Source organism: Periplaneta americana, chromosome 12 (assembly GCF_040183065.1).
Source record: "Periplaneta americana isolate PAMFEO1 chromosome 12, P.americana_PAMFEO1_priV1, whole genome shotgun sequence".
In the NCBI taxonomy this organism is placed as follows: Eukaryota; Metazoa; Arthropoda; class Insecta; order Blattodea; family Blattidae; genus Periplaneta; species Periplaneta americana.
This window is the reverse complement of record NC_091128.1, coordinates 121,418,526-121,442,488: the sequence shown is the minus strand read 5'-3', so window position 1 is coordinate 121,442,488 and position 23,963 is coordinate 121,418,526. Positions and strand designations below refer to the sequence as shown.

General features: G+C 37.0%; 1 protein-coding gene across 5 annotated transcripts in view; it reads left to right on the top strand.

The window, feature by feature from the left end:
- Positions 1 to 3,820: 3,820 nt before the first annotated feature.
- The window catches only part of LOC138710858 (phospholipid transfer protein C2CD2L), a 343,333-nt gene continuing 323,190 nt past the window's right edge, over positions 3,821 to 23,963 (top strand). For 4 of the 5 annotated variants that reach the window (XM_069842026.1, XM_069842024.1, XM_069842022.1 and 1 more), the window contains exon 1: positions 3,822 to 4,581. In XM_069842026.1, the coding sequence (XP_069698127.1) occupies positions 3,982 to 4,581 (600 nt within the window). In that variant the 5' untranslated portion in view covers positions 3,822 to 3,981. Of the gene's footprint in view, positions 4,582 to 23,963 lie in introns of all 5 variants that reach the window. The other variant, XM_069842023.1, reaches the window with a different exon arrangement.

The window sequence follows — 23,963 nt, the reverse complement described above, 5'->3', positions numbered from 1 at the left end:
ACTAGCCATACCAGCACATAAGACATCATCGTATTCATCATCATACACAATCTCGCTTTCGCGCTTGTGGAATACCCTACCCAATGACATCAGAGACTGTCGGAATTTAGTAGCGTTCAAAAGCAAACTTATTAAGCATTTTCTTACTGCGTAGAGTAGGTTTAATTTTTACTTAGTTAATAAAAAGAAAATTCTCTCTTCTTAATTTTTACAATGAACTATCTAGCTTTTATTAGTCTGTTAATCTTTTAGTACTTTGATTTTTATTGTATTTGTAAATTCAATATTAATTGTAATTATAATTGTAATTGTAGTCTTAATATTGTAGTTGCAATCCCCTGGTAGAGGGGAAAAGAAAGCCTGATGGCCTTAGCTTTACCAGGTTAAATAAATAAATAAATAAATAAATAATAGTGAGTAGAAAGACGTAATTTTACGTCAAAACGTGATTTTGCGCATGCGGACTGTGATTTTTCATAACATATTGGACACGTTTTGTTCATATTAAATATTTAAGTTCATTTATCCGGAAATGATACAAAAGAAATGTAGGCCTATTAATTTTTATAAAAAAATAATAGTTTATTTCAAATAAAAATCTGAAAATAGTGACTTACTGCAAAAGCGAAGCATACAGTTTTCCTCGCGATTTTTGTATTAATGCTTAAAATAAACTGAAAACGAAATGAGCCACCGGCGTAGCTCAGTTGGCTAAAGCTTTTCTGCCTATCGGGAGTTGCGCTCGGGCGCGGCTTCGATTCCCGCTTGGGCTGATTACCTGGTTGGAATTTTTTCCGAGGGTTTCCCTAACCGTAAAGCAAATGTCAGATAATCTATGGCGAATCTTTAGCCTCATCTCGCCAAATATCATCCCGCTATTAACAATCCCATCGACGCTAAATAACATCGTAGTTGATACAGCGTCGTTAAATAACTGAGTAAAAAAATAAAATGACATAGTTCGTACCGGACGAAACAATTTTTTTCATAGAAATTAATTATTACGTACATAATTATTTCTACTCTTCGATTTTGAATTCCGACAAAGTCAGCGCTTATTTCTAACCTTCTTCAGAATAAAAGAATCAACACAAAATACTACCCCATGTGCAAGGATAAACCTAGTTTCTATTGTCGATTGGACTTAATATGAGGAGCGGGAAAGGGTAAAGTAGTTAACTATATTAGGTCTAGCATAAACATCGGAGAGAAAGATACGAGGGATATAACTGGACTGCTGCGAACAATCGGCAAAAGATACTTAGAGAAATATTTAAAGAAGTGTACTGTGTAGTATTTGTAAACTTTAAAAAGGCTTTTGACAGAATGGATTGGAAGAAACTTACGGTGATTCGGAACAAAATTGGTGTGGGTTGGACAGAGATAAGGCTACTCAGTAACTTTTATATGAAACAACGAGCAAAAGTCAGGAACAGAAATATCAGAGGGAAGTCGAATAGGAAGAGAAGTATGAAAATGATGCCCTTTATCGCCTACCCTGTTCAACATCTATTTGGAGGATTTATTGAAGAACTGTTTTCAGAACATGGGAGGGTTAATGGTAGGAGGAAGAAGAATAACGTACAAAAGATTTGCTGATGATTTGGCGTTGTTAGAACTTAGAAGACGAGAATATGACACTAATGAATATGCCACTGGAGCTAAATAACAGCTGTAAGTACTGCCCTACTCCCTAGAGGAGGAGTAACTGCAAATTTTATGAAAAAAAAAAATGAGATAACGACGTAGGCCTATAACAATTCGGTGGAGTATTTTACGCCTAATACTAGAATTTTATGATCGTATCGAAGCTCTAAATACCTTAAAAATGATGTAAAACTAGAGGTATGTGCACTTGCATGGCTACATATTATACTAACAAGCTTTTTAGTGCAATTATCTCAGAAGTAACTAGATTGCAGTTACCTCCTCTGTGCTTAGTAGTGCAGAGTAGTATGGGATGAAAATAAATGCAAACAAGATGAAGACCATGGTATCGGAAGAAAAGTAAAGAAGGTAAACTTGCGAATCCGAAATGAGGCAGTGTAACAAGTGAACAGCTTCATATACTTGAGGTGTACTATAAGTAGTAAGATGAGCTGCCAGGAAGTAAAAAAGTGGATAGCAATGGCAAAGGAAGCTTTTAATAGAGAAATGAGCATGTTCTGCGGACCTCTGGAAAAAGAACTAAGGAAGAGATTAGTGAAGTGCTTTGTGTGGTGTTGTATGGGGCAGAAATATGGACATGAAGAAACACGACTAAAAACATTTGAAATGTGAATACAATATAGAGAAGAATGGAGCATGTGAAATGGACAGACAGAATAAGAAACGAAGCTGTGCTAGGAAGAATGGATGAAGAAAGAATAATGCTGAAAGTGATCAGGAAGAGAAAAAGGAATTGGCCGAGTCACACTCTACGAAGAAACTGCCTATTGAAGTATGCACTGGAAGGAAAGTTGGGGGCAGAAGAAGATATCAGATGATAGACGACATTAAGATATATGGATCATATGCGGAGACTAAGAGGAAGGCGGAAAATAGGAAAGATTGGAGAATATTGGGTTTGCAGTGAAAGACCTACCGTTAGGCAGAACAATATGTATTGTATGATAACGAAAATGATGAGAGGAGAGAAAAATGAAAGAAAGAAATATGATGGAGGAGAAAATAAGAGACGATTTATAGGTACTGGAAAAAAGAATAAGGACGAGAGAAAGAAACGAAAGTAAGTGTGGAGGAAAGGATAAAAATCGAGAAAACATAAAGAAAGGAGGGATTAAATACATACATAACATAAATAAAAGATGGTAGAAGAATAGAAGCTGAAGAAAGGAAAATGAGGGGAAGAAATACAAAAAAATAACGTTAGAGAAATTGAAATTGAGAACAGGAAAGGGAAAAAAGAACGATACAAGAGGAAAGAAAAGGAACAGAAAGACGAACTTTGACGAGAAAGAAAGACAGAATTGAAGAAAGAAAATTGAAAAGGGGAAAGGAAACAAAATGCACGAATGAATGAATAAATAAATAAAGAGAAAAGATATGAAGATAGATAAAAATTCAGGAATTTAATGGAAATAATAAATATACTGTACAAAGAAAGGGAAAAATAAAACTTGGGAAAACACAAAATGAATAGAAAGGGAGTTGATGAAATATTAAGTCTACACTACTCACGAAGTTTCCAAGTGCTCATTCGAGATTTATGGCCTTAACTTTGACCTTTCGTTTAATTAAAAAGAGCTGTTTACACATGTCGGCGGGTGTTGCGCCCATACGGGTACTGAACAGGTCACATTCTTTGTCTTAATGATGGTCACTGTAACACAAATGCAAAACTTACGGTGAAAAATCGTGTCATTTTGTGCACCGGCGCTATAATTACGGAATTGAATGCAATGTTCAATTGTGATAAATGGAACAATAAAAGAAGTAGGTAATGTGAAAATAAATGAAACAATATTACACTTTATTATTATTAGGTCTAATAATATTACCACGAGCTACTGCATTTTATTTAGGAACTACGTGTATTTTTTGTGACCTACTGTCAGGCTAGTGACCGCAGTTTGTATTCGTAACACAGCTGTTGCTGAATTTGACAGCTTACTTGCCAGACTGTATATCTTGACGCAACAGCCAACAAACAAACAGCAATAAAATAAATCCTGTAAATTTGAAAACTTAAAACGTAAATGTTCTAACAGTTCGATCGATTAGCACGACCGAATTCCGTGCGTACTGGCAGACAAGCAGGAGTACCACCACAGCAGTCGTCACCCAAATGCAATCCCTTTCTAAACAGCTGTTGGTTGGCTGGCTGGCTGGCGGGAGGGCATGCCCAGTGAGCGAGTGAACGAGGCATGGTTAGTGAGGCTTTGGCACACGCTCCCTGACTGCCCGGCCGGCGTGGGGAAACTCGATCTCTCTCGCTGAGATGCTATTTTCACTCTGTGAACCGGTGACTTATTTATAGAAATGGCTGATCTCATTCTGAAGCAAATTTGGAACTGGCTTTCGACGGGATGGAGCAATATGGCCGACTTGGCGGATAGAATAGACGACCTGATCTGTAGCTTCGAAGGAGGCGCTGAAACAACAATGGATACCGTGGCAATGTTAATATTTGGTTGGATGATATTCGGACTGTTCGTTCTCGGAATAGGAAGGTACATTTATGGCAGGTTTATTAGTTCTTCTGAAGTGAAAGAAAAGTCCCCAGTCGTTCCTCAACCAGTAGCTATCGCCGCCGCTCCAAGTGTCAGTGAAGAGGTCCCGGTCACTAAAGAACTACCCCGATCGACTGTTGCCGCTGCACCAAGGACGGCGGGAACAACCGTACCTCCCACGCCCCCTATACGAAAAAGGATAGCCAAGAAAGGGCCAGTATCTGCACCATCTCCGACGAAAAGTACGTCCTACGTTCAACCACCTTTTGCTACAGGACCAGAGAGTGAAAGTGTTCAGTGGGTCAACGAAGTGTTCTTTTGGTTGTATTCCGACTTGGTGGTAGTGAACGAAATTTTAAATGTTTGGATCCAGTCTCTCAACGACTTCACCAAGCAATCTGTTACCGAGGTAAGTTGTGATCTCATTTTTGTATCTAGTGTTAAATCATGAAGTGGGTGTAACTCTGCCGGCACGTCATTATTGTTGTCTGAATGTCTCAGTAAGGATTGGTAACTTCTTGAATGCTGTCATTTTTAACATTTTAATGTTTTTGTATTTTTTATTTTTCAACCTATAGGATGATTTGTATGTGAATGTCAACAAGTGCTTCGTTGTGATATAAAAGTTTTAAGCGGAAGTTTATTGCCTTGCAGTCCTAACTTTTGAAACAACCTATCACGTAAGCGAGATTTGTGTGAAATTGGCGTTAGTTCTGAGCGTTTGTTTTGATTCGTGTATTAGCAAACAACAACGTCGTGTAATTAAAATTCCATCATCACAAGTGCTGCAGTGCAGTGGTGCGCAAACCGCGCTCTGGGCCCAATCCTACTTCGGGTCGTAAATTACGCGCAATTTTCAAACATTCTAAAAACAATAATATTGTACTGAGAGTAAAAACAGTACTTTCAACACTAGTATATCAGAATTGCATGTTTTAAATCCAAATCTGTGGAATATTATTAACGAAATCACCAGCCAATCTTTTTAATATGTGTCGTATATTGAAATACGGTAGCGTTCAGTCGAAGTGTACTGAAGGTTCGCCTGTCCTGAGTACATGTCGACGTGCTTATCATGCTAAGCTGTTACGTACGCGTGATGTAACAAAACCATAACCTGTTTTTGGAGAGACTTGCTTTTTTGTGCATTTATTGTCGGAAGTGTTCAGCGTACAACCAAGGTGTTTAAAAGCAGGGGCGTACGCAAAGGGGGGTTACCGGGTTTGAACATCCCCTTCTCCCCCTCCCCTTGAAATTAAAACAATGACATATTTAGATTTGAGTATATATTTTTTTCCATAATCGTTTTCCCTTCCCTAATTTTTCACTGTCAAAGTGACAAAATCTACATCAACATAAGTTATAGCCCTCCTACCCCTCTTTAAATATAATCCCTGTGCTTGATGCTGCGGCACGTTCGAATTATAACAATCCTATCTTTATTATAGAGACTATAGAGAGACCTATCACCTAGCACTGACCTTGTAATAAAATAAAGCTGACACAATATGAAATTTAACTTGTTGTTTGTTCAAATTGGATGGCTGTGAAAAAAAAGCACGTTTAAATATTTTATGTTATTCATGAATATGTTCTATTAGAAGATAAGTAATAGTATAATATTAATGAATATATCGTAACATAATAATAATAATAATAATAATAATAATAATATATAAATTAATTTAAAATACCGATAATGTAAATTGTAAACAATTTTAATAATGACCCCCCTTGACAAAATTCTGCGTACGCCATTGTTTAAAAGTATATATATATATTAGAGTCTATGCAAATCATTTCCATACACAAATAGGCGTTGCGAATACAACTTAACAAATACATATTTTGAGGTAAATTCATTTGTTTGAAATTATTTCATTCGAGCGAACTCAACAAAAAAGGTCACACGCATTATGTACTTTTTAAGATAGAAATATTATTAAAAAAAAGTAGGCCTACTCTGAATCAGTTCTACCTTTTGTATTCCACATCTTTTAATATTTTTATTTATTCGTAGTCAATGTTGTCGTCACTGTTGTCATTCTCTTGTTCTTGTTTCTGCGTTCCGTGAGTTGGGGCGTCGATGATGTCAAAAACCACCTGCTTCATGGTAAAAACATATACGGCTATAATTATTCACGTATGTCCTTCAGTTTTGCATGAGTCAAGGCGATCGAACACTTTTTGCAGATTTTCCTTTGCAAGAAAAAAATTACAGGCTTGTAATTTGTGGCTTTTTTATCTGAAGTTTAACTGGTGTTTTTATTTCCAAATTATAATTTTTATTTATGTAGAATCCTTATTTGTAATCCTGTGTGAATTGAAAGATTTTCAATTTTTAAATTTCGCTGCCATTAACTCATCTTTGGTAACTTGTATCTGAAGGGCAGTAAAGCACATGACCAAATCCCGTGAGAGACGAAGGAGGGAAAAGATTTTTTCGTGCGACATTTTTCAATGAAGCTCGAAACAGCACAGACTCTTAAACGGGGAGGAGAGCTGTTGAGTTCTTCCTTCTTACTCTCAGTCACATCGTTCAAAATCTTTCCTCGGTTTTCTTCAGTCCATATCGAAAGGAAAGAAGTGTGAATTCAATAAAATTGTGTCACATTATTGTTCTCCATGCCTCATAATTCATGAAAATATTACATAAAAATATTCGTCCTTTGTTAAGTCTGCCCACATCGCTGAAATTCCTCATATTTATGTCCATATTAGTTACGTCTGAATGACGAGCATAAATTGTGTATGCCCACTTGCAGTGTAAATATATACTGACTGTCTTAAAATCAGTTGTAAACAAGGGAATTCTTTTTAGCTACGATTTCCAGAAAGATCCAGGAATTTATTCAGCATGCTATGGGATCTCTTTACTCGGGTTAAAGGTTAACGGAATGTAATGACAATCACACTGAGATTCAGATAACTTGGAAACTATACCGCCTTGACCCTCATACGCTTTCATGACTTATACGTCATATTTTATCTGTGTTTTGAATACACGAATGGCTATTCTGAAATGTCGAACTCGTTTGCATCCATTTCCTGTGTTCTCAGCTGCTGTTCATTCTGTTATCTTTAACCTCTTTTCCACAACAGGAAATAGTACTATCGTTCCTGTACGTCGATTGCTACAGTTGCGATGAATATTATCTTCTATGTCTGCAATCTCACCAGTTAGAGATAAATTACAGGTAGTGTGACAATGAATGTATGTCCGTTGTGTAATTGTTACGGCCAGATTTAGAAATTGTAGTATAGGTCTATTTCATAATGTTAAGTGGAAAGTTAGCCTATTTTTGTTATTATACTGTTGCAAGTTTCAGGTATCGCGAAATTAGGTTGACTGTTTTAGCAGAGTGATAAAATAACACATGAATTTATAACTGTTTAAATTTAAACAAAATCCACTGTCCAGTTAAATTTCGTACATGGCAGGTAGTGCATCTTTTTACTCAGGCTTTTAACCATAATGTTTTACATTCATCCATAGAGTTCTACCCAAAGGCAGGTCTTTCACTGCAAACCCAGCATTCTCCAGTCTTCCCTATTTTCTACCTTCGTCTTTGTCTTCGCATAATATGATCCATATATCTTAATGTCGTCTATCATCTGATATCTTCTTCTGCCCCGAAATCTTCTCCCGTTCACCATTCCTTCCAGTGCGTCCTTCAGAAGGCAGTTTCTTCTTAACCAGTGATCCAGCCAATTCCTTTTCCTCTTTCTAATCAATTTCAGCATCATTCTTTCTTCACCCACTCTTTCCAACACAGCTTTGTTTCTTACTCTGTCCATTTCACACGCTCCAGTCTTCTCCATATCCATATTTCAAATGCTTCTATTTGCTTCTCTTCACTTCGTCGTAATGTCCATGTTTCTGTACCATACGATGCTACACTCCACACAAAGCATTTCACTAGTCCCTTAGTTCTTTTTCCAGAGGTCCGCAGGTAATAATAATAATAATAATAATAATAATAATAATAATAATAATAATAGTCTTTCAGAAAGAGAGAGAAATTTGGCGCGAGAATCTGCGCTTCTTGTCTCCCAGAACAATTACCACAATTTTGGAATGGAATGGAATTTACGGGAGGGAGACACTGTGGCCCAACACTGCGATCTGTTACGATCTATTGCACTAACCATCAAGATAGGCGCATTTCCAAACCCACACCGACTGACTACACTAAGGTTCGCCGCATACCCAGGTTTCGAGCAAGCCATCCCACTCGTCCCTGGGCCAGACCCCTCCGTACGTAGCCAGCCGGCGATCGGGGAATGCTATGGAATGATGACGAAATTATGTACATGTCTAATATGGGAAAAAATGGGAAAACTCCGACATAAACCCCAACTGCAACCTTATCCGCCGCAAGTTTCACTGTGGATTTTTCAATGAAAAATCCCAGACCTTCCCGGGACTCGAACCCGGGCCACCTGCGTGACAGGCTGGAGGGATACTAGCACAACGTTAATCGGCAAGGAAAGCCGGCTGCTGCACCGTCATTGTCTTTATACAGTCAGATAACTGTCTACACTTATAGCGTAAAATTTGTAGCAATTTTAACAGGTCATTGTGCCTTGCAGAAGCTTTTGCACAGACAGGGATTAGCCGGTAATTCTGATTGTCGCAGCTGCAAGTTAGGAAGCGAAACAGCAGCAGCACACGTATAGGTACTGTGTTAGTGTCGTGGTCTCGCAGACTTAACAAGGATCTATTTATTCTACACTGAGAAACATCTGATCTGATATGATCAGCAGCACTCCCATAACCTAAGGAAGCGGGTTTTTATATGATAAAATGTAGGCTACATCATTTATTTTTTGTGGTAAAAATGCAAAAATATTTGCCAAAACATTACAGATGTTCGACTCAAGTACCTCTTCTTTTATGAAAGGAAGGTAACTTTTAGTACTCATCAGTAACAGCAAAACATTGGCGCGACCTGTTGAGATCTATTGAGTTAACCCGTGATATGGAATGAGTTGCGTGCCACAGATCCCCTACGCGCACCAACCCAACCACAAGACTTCCTTAACGACCGGTCCCTACAGCCGACAGAAATCCATATACCATTCCTGCTTCGGCAACTTCCCTCAAGACCCCCCCCCCCTCGGTCCCCTACTCTTTCTCCGAGTAGGTCCGCCTCGGGTGCTCGTTGCAGAAGCCATCCAACGTCGCTTAACTACATTCCACGGAGGCCGGTCGAGAGAGCCAGTAGTTTCTGATCTGAAAAACCAGAAACGGGAAGATGAGAAAAGGATGATGGGGGAGGAAAGGAAGTGGCGAAGATGAGTGGAGTTCCAATCGCCTGATAAAGTTACCTGATAGTCTTCCATAGGAGTGAGGGAAAAAACCCGAAAAAACCTCACTCAGGCAACTCGTCATAACCGGTTAGAATCGCTAACCCCTCAGCCACAACGGTGGACCAGTAAAACAATAGTTACTGGTAGTTTCATTAGGATTGCAGTTACAAGTCACTCCAAATTCTCAAATTAAAATGCATGTTGATTGTCTCTGAACAATAACTTACATAGTGTTCTGCAAAATGGCAGGTCTTTTACCGCAAACCCAGCATTCTTCAATATTTCCTATTTTCTGCCTTCCTCTTAGTCTCCAGATATTATGATCCATAGTCTGCATCTTAATGTCGTCTATCATCTGAGATCTTCTTTTGCCCTGAACTCTTCTTTCTTCCAGTGCATCTTCAGTAGGCAGTTTCTTCTCAGCCAATGACTCAATCATGATGAAATATTTTAAAATATTTATTTCAGTATAAAAAATTGAAAAATATGTGTTTTTATATGTAATAAAATTTGGTTTAAGTACTCAGGAAGGCATGTTAAGAATTTTGAACTAACTTAGAAAAGCCTATGTTCGTACAGAAAAAGAAATACGGTATATTTACAGTATTTACAAAAAAAAAATCTGCTTCCAAGTGATAATATTCTGTACAATAGGCAAAATCAACAAATTCATTTACTTCTTATAAATATGGTAGAAGGCCAACGCATCAGACTCCATGGGTCAAACATAAGACACACTTAATGCCAATAGGTGTAGTAGAGTCAGTTGTGAACATGCTTAACTGTTGTTAATTTCACATACAATTTGATCACTTTCATCTAAAACTAAAGTAGAGGCATTTATGTGTGGTCATTTATTGAATTATCTGCGATGTCTTAAAAGGGTGTTTTAGAAAGTCTAACCAAAGGTTGAAACTCCGCCCTTTTAAATTGGTAGTTGATAATCCAGTGACGTCATGATTACAACTGGTCTGCACGCTAGGGCAGCGCGTCATAAAACAAGATGGTGCAACCCACTCACTTCACAAACTGCATATCCGGTTCGCCCACATTGCTCCCTTTCATGCTGCTTTAGTTTATAATTTGGAAAAAAAAAATACCCACGATCCTTAATCGAATATCGCGATTACACGTATGTTTTTGTAGCAGAATTAGATTACGTCATAAAACCTTGAGAATCTTCTCCGTTCTGACTCTTACTGTTGTTTTCATCAAAAGGATGTTGACCTACAATTTGACAGTGATATACACCCATGTTTTGGATGAGATGTGCTCCCAGAGGACTTAGTTAAATTCTCCTACATCTTCTTCAGGTACTTTGAGACTTCCTCTAGTCCCTTCTACTAAATGGTATTACTGTCTTGCTTCATTCATAGTGTTCTGGCCAAAGGCAGGTCTTTCACTGCAAACCCAGCATACTCTTTCCTATTTTCCGCCTTCCTCTTAGTCTCCACATACGATCCATGTATCGTAATGTTGTCTATTATCTGATCTCTTCTTCTGCCCTGAACTTTTCTTTCGTTCACCATTCTTTCCAGTGCATCCTTCAGTAGAGAGTTTCTTCTTACTCAGTGATCCAACCAATTCCATTGTCTCTTCCTGATTAGTTTGGACATTATTTTTTCTTCATCCACTCTTTCTAGCACAGCCTCGTTTCTTATTTTGTCTGTCCATTTCACACGCTCCATTCTTCTTCACATCCATATTTCAAATGCTTCTAGTCTTTTCCTTCACTTCGTCGTTTTGACGTTTATTTTACAACACGTTATCAACTGCTGTGGTTATCTAGCGTCTGAGTGAAATGAAGGTGATAATGCCAGGGAAAAGAGTCTAGCGCCGAAAGTTACCTAACGTTTTCCCTTATTGGGTTCAGGAAAACCCCAGAAAAACTTCAACCAGGTAACTTGTCCCAACCAGGTTTTGAACCCCGGGCTACTCGTCTCACGGTCGGACATGCTGTTACTCCTTAGCGGTGGACGATCATTATTCACTTACAATAAGAAATGGGTTCTTGTCTTTGAAGGTTAACCACAGATGAAACCGACGATGAACATGTTTAACAGAATTACAAGAATTATTGCATTACCGTATCTCGTAGGATTTGTTTATGGCATGCCTTTTTTTTTTACCGAAGTTTTAAGCTGCACACTGTGTATATATGATGTGATACAGGGTGCGTCAGAAAGAACGGATGGATTTCACATGGCAAGAAAATTGTAAAGATTCATCAAATCAAAAATGTATTGTTATCAACATATTCACCAATACATGCAGTTTATTTATGGAAAACAACATTATCCATATGATGTCCTTGGCTTTCAATACAGGCATCGAGGCGTTTTCTGATGTTCGCCATCACTTTCACAGTCATAGCTGGTGCAATTGCCACGATTTCTTCACGAATCGCTGTCTTCAGTTCGTACAGTGTATGTGATCGATGTTTACAAACTTACGGCTTCAAATGGTCCCAAAGAAAGAAGTCGCAGGGCGCGAGATCTTACCGTAGCCTCGGACAATCTCAGTGCAATAGAATTTCGTCCAGGTGATTTCTTCTTTAATGTTGAACCTGTGATACGAAATGAAGCCACCCACCGCAAAATTGTATTCCGAGTTGGAATCCTAGCGTGACATCCGATGTCGAAATGAGTCCTGAGTGGCGATCACAGACTCTTCATTTTTCAAAAATGTCTCTACGATGAAAGCACGTTGTACACCAGACCAACACCATGTTCTCAACTGAAACTGCATTCTATGGCTGACCCAACAGTCGTGGTCCCCCTCACTATATCTCTCTCCTCGTTGCGTATCGATAGTTTGAAATCCATCCGTTCTTTCTGACGCACCCTTTATTTAATTGCAAATTCTCTGCACTTCCCTGAGAGCCGAATTTATATTTGCGTATTGTTTCAGGAGTTTTCCAGTTAAATGTCAAGATCGTGGCACGTCAGAAGTTAGACAAACTGAAAAATATTTCGGAAAATGAAATGGTTCACTCTGACACATTAAATTTATTGTTACTAGGGTTTTATACATTCAATATGAAAATTTATTTTGTTATTACGCAGTTTAAAAATACAAATTCAAACTAATTAACTGAATAATGTTGTAGAAGATTATTAAGATTTGTGCGTACTGTAAGCGAATAGGAAATGTTTAGATCTGCTTGATGAAATAAAGAGTATTTTTGACCAGCATGTTGGTAACAGGCCAGTAATTACAGAGATCTGATTGGCATCTCTACATAAATTACGAACTGCTGTTATGAGATAAGAATTTTAATCATTATTTTGCAACTGACAGTTGCCGACAAGAGTTTATTGATTGATTGATATATTTCATAATATTGCAATAGGCTAATATGCCAAGTAGTGAAAATCAATAATTCTCTATTTTATCTGTTAATAGCGAAATTGATAATACTGTCGATGTTATTTAAATTTCTTCGAAAGAGACTGGAAATACTAGTTATTTGGAATTTTCCTCTTGTCATGCAGTATGTATGATACGTAACAACGTAAGCTTAGTTTTAACGCTCACCCTCAACCACAACAGCTGTCATCCCTCTTAATCTCCGCTCTAAATTCTCAACCGTTGATTATCTGGCATGTAGCCTAGAGACTTCGAGAACCGACATTAATGCCTGGTTTCTAGAAAGACGGTTACATGTACAAACAGAGTTATCTATGATTTAACATTCTTATTAGTTTAAAATGAGTTTCCGAAACAACAGTTATCGTTATCTTTACAGTTATCTGTGCTTCAACTGGTAACTATACCTCGCCTGTAGTTACCTGGCTGTTAGTACTGATCTGAACAAATACCGACATGCGGCGCTACTGCATTACTGTTTCTAAACTATAATAACTGATATTAAATAATAATATAGACTGCAATAAATTAATTTACTATATTATCTGTATAGTTTTAAAATTTTGGCGTTTTATTTGCGTAACTTAAAGGTAAATGTTTTACTTTCTGTGACATATTACGATAATAATGTGTGTTTATAAAGACAATTTCGAACATCTCAAGCTTAATTTTCGTCATCAACTTCAGATTGTATGTCGTCAGTCAAGGTATATTTTATTTTTGGGTGTTCTACCAATGCCAGTGGCATTTCGGTCTCTGAAAAGTTCATTTGAATACATGAAATCATTCATATGGGCGAATGTAAAATATTTTATGCTCGACCATGCCGAAATGTAGTAATTATACACCTGGTAGCAGTCCTTTAATGCATGTCATTAAAGTACACTTACTCATTAAAGTACAGGTTTTCAGCCAATGACAACTCAGCTTATAGGTGTTCAGCCAATGACAAGTCAGCTTTGTACCGTTATAAAACCGGAAGTATCGATTATTCTCGGATATGCAATCGAAAGAGAATTAGCGAAAATTCACGGAGGCTGGAAATCCAATACTGTCGCAGAAGTTTATGTTCTGTTACTATAATAATTAGCGTTAATTGTAAATAATATTCAAATAAATTCAATTTGTCATCTCGTTTTTCAATGTCGAATTCAATAATCAAGGTTATATCAAGTTTAAGGGGATTACATCAAGGTCAATGACATTATTGTTCCTCGGAAAAAATCAATACTTTCGCGTCTGCGCACATCTCACAATTCACGACCTAGAACAAGGTCACTTCCGATCTTGTCAGATACAAATAAAATGTATACATCTGAATAATTTCAAGTTAGAAATATGGTCGAGCATAAAAAGTTGTATGAAACTCGCCTATAATGGTAATTAAGAAGCTCGTATGAAAATTATGAAACTCGCTTGCGCTCGTTTCATAAACATCCATACTCGCTTCTTAATTACTATCATTATAGGCTCGTTGCATAATGTACTATTAATATGTTTATCAATATGGCTGCCATAGCTACCACAGCTGAATACAGTTGCAATTTTGAAGCAGAAGTTACATCTAACTCTCTCTCCACTAGTATTATTTACCTCGATAATCACGCCAAATACCAACAATTATTGTTTTTTAATCATATTACGATTGAGTTGGAAGTGTAGGCTACATGTACACTATCGTTTATCATACGGTTCTTTAATTAAAAAGTCTTGCACCTACTAGTGCACAGCTCACTGTGTACCAATCAACCATATTACTACTGAAAACTTCTGCAGACAAAAGCAACTATAAATAACTAAAAATCACTAACAAAATACTAGTGGAGACATCTATGGACGACAATAGATACTGAACTTGAAATTACCTCAACTGTTAGTTACGAGCGCTGATAAATCTACATTTAACTTTCCAGAAACTCATTAAAGTTATCAGTGCAGTTAAATTTATAAGAGCAGCTAAGTAACTGAGAGTTAACTGACGTGTACCAGAAACCGGCCATAAATGCTATGAGTAGGTGAACCTTTTTGATTATCTTAAGGCTAGTCTATCATTTAACGACTATTTTCTGTATAACAAATAAATGTCGAGAAGAAAATCGTTAAGTGTCAGTTTTGGCTAAATCACAGTTTTGTGTACTTTTAATATAAGAACTTCAAATAATATAATGCTCACATGGATAACTAAACTCGCTGTCGCTCATTTAGTTGAATTCCATGCTCGCATGTTAAGTTCTACATAACGATCTTGTAACGTAAATAACTATTACAAATCTGTTCATCATTATTTATTCAGACAACATCTTCAAATGAAAATATCTAGACAAAGAAGCAGTGTTTTCTGAGCGGTCAGTACATCAACGAGTTATTTCGTAATGAAGTAGCCAACAAGTTCCTATTTACTTCTGCTGTTTACGTTACATAACGAACCAGGTACCACTATGCATTCGTTAAGCGTCGCACTGAAATTTTCTGCACTGCCAGTCCATGTAATGCAGTGTCATTCTCTCTGCATAACAACGTCTTCATATTCACCCAGCCTTAGCTTACTTATTTGACGAATTTAAAAGAAGAAACTGGAGCTTGATTCTCTACTATGAGACTGATGGTGATTAGAACCGCTAAAGAACAGACTTTCTTTGAGAATGAATTTCGGTCCATTGTCTAGAAAGCTCTCTGTATTTTAAGAGTATAGGGATAGTTATATGTATATATTTCCTACTTATTTATAGATGTCTGCTTGTTTTCTAAATATCTGTCATAAATGGGACACATAAATTTCACGAATGGAATCCAGATTTATATATAGGGTTATTCAAAAGAAAACAAAAACTGAAAGTCCTCTAACTTTGTTAAGGGGATATTAACTGCCCTATCTCGGAATGCGCCAATTTTCGATTTGTTTATTTATTGATCCATTATCTCAGGAACTACTGAAGATGTGATACTGAAATTTTTACAGAATGAAGATACAAGGTTTCTAAGCAAACTGACGGAGATTTTATCGATAAATATGTTATAAAAAGATTTGAAAATTTAAATTAATAATAATAATAATAATAATAATAATAATAATAGTAATAATAACTTGATTTCCAGAAAAATATAATACAGAGAAACTGTTGCAAGTATACAAAATTCTAGTACTCTCCTGAAAGAGAGTGATCTCCTGCTCAGGGGAGAATTCGCTACATAATAAAGTTGCATGCATAAATTTCAGTAAAAAAACATCTAAAATGAATATTTAATCATAACAAATTGCTTACATATATTTTAAATTTGAAATTGTTTGAGTTAATTAGATGAAGATATTTCTCTATTAATTTGTTATAAATTCTAGGGCCGATATTACTACTATGTTTGAAAGCAATGCTCGTTAAACACTTGGGTTCAAACAAAGGTGTTGCATCCGTGCCTTTGGTTTTGTGTTTGCGAATATATGATCTGAAATATGTGTGATTTTTATGTATAATACGGTGATATAGTCCACATCTGTGGAGTAACGGTTAGCGCGTCTGGCCGCGAAACCAGGTGGCCCGGGTTCGATTCTCGGTTGGGGCAAGTTACTTGGTTGAGATTTTTTCCGGTGTTTTCCCTCAACCCAATATGAAAAAATGCTGCGTAACTATCGGTGCTGGATCCCGGACTCATTTCACCAGCATTATCACCTTCATCTCATTCAGATGCTAAATGATCTAAAATGTTGATAAAGCGTCGTACTTGTACGGTAAATGAAATAAAACAGCAATTCAAGTTATCCGGTTTTGCCTCTGCAAATGAGGATTGGCAATAGTCAGTGTTAGTATGAACGTTAAAAGAGATTGTTCTAGCGCAATGAGAAGATTAATAACTATTGACATATTGAGCAACTGCTCCGAAATTCAGGTAAGATTATATTCATTTTCGTAAATAATTCACTAGTTATGCGAAAGATCACTTGCCACACTGCAGTGCTGTGAGACTGAAAGAACATTATCCGCGAGGACTGGCGATCTGTGTACTTTACTCTACTAATAGTACTGTACTCCAACCACGAGAAAGTCTCTGGGGAATGAGAGGCAGCGGAGTGATGCTGTGAATGAATGTTGATGTCATAAGATGTCATATCTCTATTGGCTAATTCTCACAGCACAAACAATAACTCTGATACACACATATTTAATACTACCCTAGTTATAAAATTAGATCACTGGTAATCTCCTGGTCTTTTAATCCCTCCATACAGGAAATAACATATGCAGGACAGCGCATGTTTTTTAAGCTGACGTTATAACGGTAATATTATCTATCTACTTCGCTCCAATAGATGACGCAATAGTAAGCACATTCCTTTCACGGTTGATCTCCTGGTTGAGAACAGTACTTGTTGTTAAATGTTAAAATGTTATGTTTTATTTAACGACGCTCGCAACTGCAGAGGTTATATTAGCGTCGCCGGATGTGCCGGAATTTTGTCCCGCAGGAGTTCTTTTACATGCCAGTAAATCTACTGACATGAGCCTGTCGCATTTAAGCACACTTAAATGCCATCGACCTGGCCCGGGATGGAACCCGCAACCTTGGGCATAGAAGGCCAGCGCTATACCAACTCGCCAACTAGGTCGACCAGTACTTGTTTTACTGTAGTGCCGTGATACGGCAGGAGTGCCGGGCCCTTAGGTTTGACTCTCTATTTAATAAATCCGTTTGTTTTACATCTTTTTAAGTCGTATAATATATTTAGTATATTTTATAATAAATGTACCTATTTAATTAATAGTCCTTATATTTTGAACTTAAACAAGAGTAAAAGCTTGTCTCATTATGTTGTTTTGATACATTACTACAAAGTGATTAGTCAGCTATCAGTGTACTATATTCCATTTAGAATGAGCGTTCTTTTCAAAAGCTGCAGGAGAAACTGGTTGTAATACTGACACGTACACGTATTATATCTCTTGTGAGTAAATACTACCGCACCTGTAGAGCTAACCTGTTTATTAATGAGATACTATGTCGTAACAATGAGCCAAGAGAGAACATGAGACATCGGAAGGTATGCGATGCAGGAAGAACGAAATACGGAAATTACGCAAGTCACTTTTTGTGTCGCATTCATGAATCTCTGCGACTTGTTTATAGACAGAGTGTTCGTCTCGTGAAATAAAGCTTCACTGGTGTATAGTATTGTAAACATTGTAGAATTCCATCCAGACAATAAACACATATTGTACATACACATACACAAATGGAAGCGTTTTCATCTACAGATGTAGTATGGCCGGGTTCATTATCCGACAGAAAATTATGAACTTTTCTCCCTTCCAAGAGTCTGATTGTAAGTATGTGTTATTTTTCTTCATTTGTGTGTGTGTGTTGTTTTAAGAATTTGCCTTACGCAATACTGGGCACATAGCCAGGGAATTCTTCTACGTACAAAGTCTAATTTTGGTTCACAATTTTCATACAAATGGGAACGGAATGGAAGCTCCCAAAGCTTGACAACAGACTATAAACATAAAAACTTAAAATTAACAATTTATAGAAGCGTCATGTTTCACAACAATCTTTTTGATATCTTTCAGTGAGAAGATTATCAGGTACTCCTGGCCAATAAATAATTAGGGAGAATTATAGGCCTAACACTAAGTAGGGTAAAGTTGCTTAATCCCGTGATACCCCTAATTCCGTGATACGTTTTTTTCACTGACTATCACGGGATTGGGTATCTTGTTTGAAAGTTCACCGATGTCTCAAAAGATGCACTCTTTCGAGAAAGATGTCTGGTGCTATGATCGAACGGCAAAGCTTTGACTGACATTCAATTTTCAAAAAAAGTATCACGGGATTAGGGGGTATCACAGTATTAGGCAACTTTACCCTATGTATCCATCTTTAGGTATTAGCTATTGCAACTAAAATCACAATAGTTTCATTGGCGGAATCTGTTCAGCAATGTAGAAAAATCATAGCCTATGCTAATAGAGTACTAAGAACCAGGGTCCTGTTGGAAAAAATTTCCTTTTCTTTCACTAGAATTTCTCTTGTAAGATCACTAACTTCCCTCAACTTATATTGTTGTAGCCTGAAAGTATAGCAGCTATTTACTTAATTGCTAGTAACGCGAAAGATACCTATAGGCGTAATTATATTTTAAAACATGAAAATATATTGAGTTCTGCTAGTATTTCACAAAAAGATTAGCAACTTAAAAAGCAGGAAGTAGCCTATAAAATGCTGTACTTTGGCATATTATGAAAAGTATTCTGTAGACGTTTGGTTTTGGATGCCCAATTAAAAAAAATGAAATAATAAAAAATATGTAAAATTTTCGAGGGGCAATGCACGATATGGGCCACCATAGTTAATGTGGCGACGTACTACGGATTGTAATGATTAAAAGGCAATTAATTTTTGATACCTTCAGTTACCATCCTCCTCATTGCTACAGTTATTGTCTTAATGCTGGAATGGAATATACGGGAGAGGAGCACTACGGCCCAGCACTGCGACCTTTACGATCTATTGCGCTAACCCTCAAGCTAGGCGCATTCCCAGACCCACAACGGCTGATAACACTAAGGTTCGCTACGTACCCAGCTTTCGAGCAGGCAACCACCCTCGTCCCAAGGCCAGCCTCCTCCGTGCGTCGTCAGCCGGCGATTGGGGAATGCTATGATGAAATGATGACGAAATGGAGAAATGGTGGTAAAATGATGTAAATGCCTAATATGGGAAAAAACGGGAGAACCCCGAAAAAAATCACAACTGCGACATTGTCTGCCGCAAGTGTCACTATTAATTTTTCAATGAAAAATCCCAGACCTGACCAGGACTCGAACCCGAGCCGCCTGCGTGACAGGCTGAAGGTCTGACCACTCAGCCATCGCAGAGATTGTCTTAATGTTACTATCGATATCTATATATCGATATTAACAAACTCATCATTCCTGGACCAAAATGAAAGGAATTTACAGAAAAAAATGCATTTCGTCATTTACTGTATAACTAAATGGTTTCATTTGGTAATACATAAATCGATTAGGCGTACTTTGAGAAATCATTTCCGTTGAACTTTTTTTCAATGCCATACTACGTGTGGGTGACCCCTATAGTGCATTCATCCCAATTGTGACATCAATTTTACATATAGATCTATTCTGTTCTTTATTTAGCTGGTTGTTTAACGAAGCTGTATCAACTACTGTACTAGGTATTTAGCGTCGATGGAATTTGTGATAGCGAGATGGTATTTGGTGAGACGAGGCGCAGGAGTCTCTATAGATTACCTGACATTCGCCTAGAGTTTGGAAAAACCTCGGGAAAAACCCAACCATGTAATCAGCCCAAGCGAAAATTGAACCCACGCTCAAGCGCAGTCCTCTTCATACATAATATATTTAGAGATCAATATATTTAAAATTTATCCAGATTTCGCTGATCTACGTATTGCATCCCTACGTTAGCCCAGCTAAGAAGAAGGTAATGAACTAAACATAACTTTTTGCGCGGAATATTAGAAAAATCACTTTGTTTTTTGTGAGTTTGATCCTAAAATTGGGTAGATTATTGTTTTTTAGTCTACTGTCCGAAGACAGGTTGAAACCTCGTGGAATCACTCATGAGGCAACTAAGCCAGGAGATAATAGAGTAGGATGTCTAGTTCCTTTCACCCTCCACTGCATACATCATTCACTAGTAATATATTCACTAATCAGACTTAAGAATTGAGTAGATTATTAACTCATAATACGGGACACGATTTCGATTCTCGACAGGAAATTAAAGACTATCGGAGACATGTATCTCTTCAGATTTTTGTCATACTCGTACGTAGGCCTACATTATTTTCCGCCATGCTGACTAGAGACGAAAAGAGTCCTGCTACCAGTGCGTTTTTTGTTTGTTCATCGTGAAGTACCTTGATATATTTACGGAAAGAATTACAGACATAAAATATTTGTTTTGATGTGTCAATTGTGTAACTTCAAGGAAGGGAAAATGTCAGAAACATGCGTTATATGAGCAAGCGTTCCAAGATAATGTGCAGGAAATGACTCCAAGCCCCACCTGCCTACCATATGGGATTACGTCACCAGCCGCGTGGATACACGATTATCTATGCAAGTGGGTTACATTAACACAGTTTACAGTGTTTTAATTATTTTAGTACAGAAAAAGAAGCTTTAGAGGAACTTTACTTCCTGTTACATTTATGGTCCTTAAGGGCTGCCAGTTTTTTTTCTGATTCCAGCACCACCGAGCAGTGGTGGCCTGTGAATAAAAGCATTGTGCTACAATTGAGGCGCTGATATAAAAAACGGGACTTGTCTTAAATTTTTGAGTATCTGAGTTAAGGGGCTAGGTACAGCTTACAGCAAGTAAAATTTTGGAAATATTCAACATTTTTTTCTTCCATCACTGTATCTTGTACAATAATGAAAATTAGTGTGTGTAAAACACTGTCTTTCTCCTATATTAAGAAATATTTTTACGATTTACAATTTTTTAAATTCAGTTCACTGTGCAGTGACGAAGCGTTTCCCACATAACTAAAAAAACTATCCAACATTCTGCGATGAAATTTGTTGTGTGTATTTATGCCTGTCATATCTACAATATGATGCAAGATCGCTTCTTTACCTTAGATAGATTGTCTGGTAAAAAATAAATTCATTTTAAAAATGGTCAAATATCAGTATTTTCTTCTAACACAAAAAAAATTATTAAGGAATGTAGTTGAAAGAGCAGGATATTGTAAACATGAGTTTCAGCAATAAAATAAAAGAGAGAGAATATGAAAAAGGTAACAAGTTTAAGAATTATGAGGGAAAGGCTTCATCACTGCACAGTAAACTGCCACTATATTGAATTTTGAAAAAAAAAAAAAAATATATATATATATATATATATATTTTAATCTTAAAAATATTTTTTCATATAGCAGAAGGACAGTGTTTTACACATAGGCCTACCAATTTTCATTATTGTACAAAACACAGTAATGAAGGAAAAAAATGTTGAATATTTCCAAAAATTTACTACCGTAACCTGTACCTAACCCCAGAGTCCTCCCATATTGTATGAGTCACACTTCATCGTTTAATGTAAAAATGGAAGTTGCCACTTGCGTGAAACATTGCAAAATTCTAGCGTTAAGTTGAAAAAGAGGACTTGGCAAATTACTATTCCCCTTTTTCTAACAAAATGTTTCACGCGCTTCGAAATTCAGTGTTAAACATAATGACCCACCATCCTAAGATTCTGGGATTGAGTTGTGGGACGGTGAAGATGATCCAATTGAATAGTGTGTTGGTGAAGTGGCAACTTGTTTATAAATGTAATTTTGTGTATTAACGTTTATATAACAATAGCAATATAATAACAAAAAATGATTAGTCTGCTTTTTTATGAAATTCTGTTTCTTGAGATTAACATGGTGACATATCGGCAGTATTCAAACCTATTTTTCTATATGTTCCGTTTTCTAAAAAAAAAATATCTCTTTATGGGAAAGTACTCGTACAAGATGCTATCTATGTAGGGTAAACATTGGTAATTTCGTGGCAGTGGTTATTTCGTGATACTTTTTCTTTGCTCTTTTGTGAACTAACCAGTGGTGTTACGAGATCCAAATTTCCGCCAAGGGATTGTATATGTTGTCCAGTTTCCAGAAACATACAGCTAAGCTTTGTGTGACTATTGTAGTTGATTCAGTGAGCTTTTATGTTTGGAGAGAGCAAGTTTGCGTCGACTTCTCAGGCATACAAATTTTGTGAATGTTTGTAATTACATTACAGGCTTATTACTAAAGATAAGCATATGATATTTGGTACAAAGATTTATTGTATCTTCATGAAATTTTAGGAAATGTTTTTGGAATTTTAGATACATCTGTAGTCGCCATATAGGCTTAGCTTTACTGATAGAAATCTTAGCTGTTTGAGGCGAAATTTTGTTGAGCATTAAGTGTTACAATTTTTAAAGTAGTATAAAATGTATTAAAATAGGAATTTTAGAAATCTGAAGACAAGATGTGATAACAAAAAAGAAAACGGAGACGCAATGGGTTCAGTGTAGCTTCTGTTTGACTTGTTATCATGCTAAGTGTCAATGATAAGTGCTAGATGACTTACTTGCAAGAATTGTGACAAGATGGAACATGGCTCCACCATTTTGGACCGGAGACAGAGGCAGACAATGGAGTGGCATCATGCAAATTCACCAAAGAAAGAGAAATTCAAAAGTACACCTTCGGCAGGAAACGTTATGGCTACTGTGTTTTTCGATTCAGAAGGACTCTTGCTTGTGGACATCATGCCACAAGGAACCACCATTAATTCTGACTGGTATGTTGCAACTCTCAAGAAACTTCACGTTCGACTGAGTCGTGTTCGACGACATCGGGAGAAGAAGGATGTTCTGCTATTGCACGACAACGCACAGCCATATGTCAGTCACAAGACCACAGACCAGATCAGAAAATTCGGATAGACAACACTGAAACATCCGCCTTACAGTCCTGAACTGGCACCGTGCGATTACCATCTCTTTGGTAAACTGAAGGATTACTTCGCGGAACGAGGTTAGAAGATGACTCCCTTGTGCACTCTGCTAAAGAGTGGCTCAGACGTGTTGATCCAGACTTTTACCGTGCTGGTCTACAGACCCTCGTTCCTAGGTTACGTAAGGCAGTTGAAAGGGACAGGGATTATGTGGAAAAGTGACATTTGGTCCTTAAGGATGCATCTACATTCTGTGAAAATAGCAAAGCTGTAGGATAAAAATATAATTTTTAAACAAATGTTACGCATTACTTTTGGAGTTACCGTAATAATATAGGCTATAGTAAAGTCCGTAATAAAAGTGTTCACCCTTTCAGGGCAAAGAAGATGCCTTTTCAATTTCAATTTTTACTTTGATTTCATTCTTATTATGTGTTGATATGTATTTCTATGTTTTCTTGCTATGAATATTAGACGGAATTACTATGTTTGAAGTCTTGTAACAATAAATGAGAATTTCATTTGACTTTAATGAATTTTTCCACAATTCTTCTACCTCTCACGAAATTATCAATGCAATATCACGAAATTACCAAGGTTATCACGAAATAACCAACCTTTCAGCTTA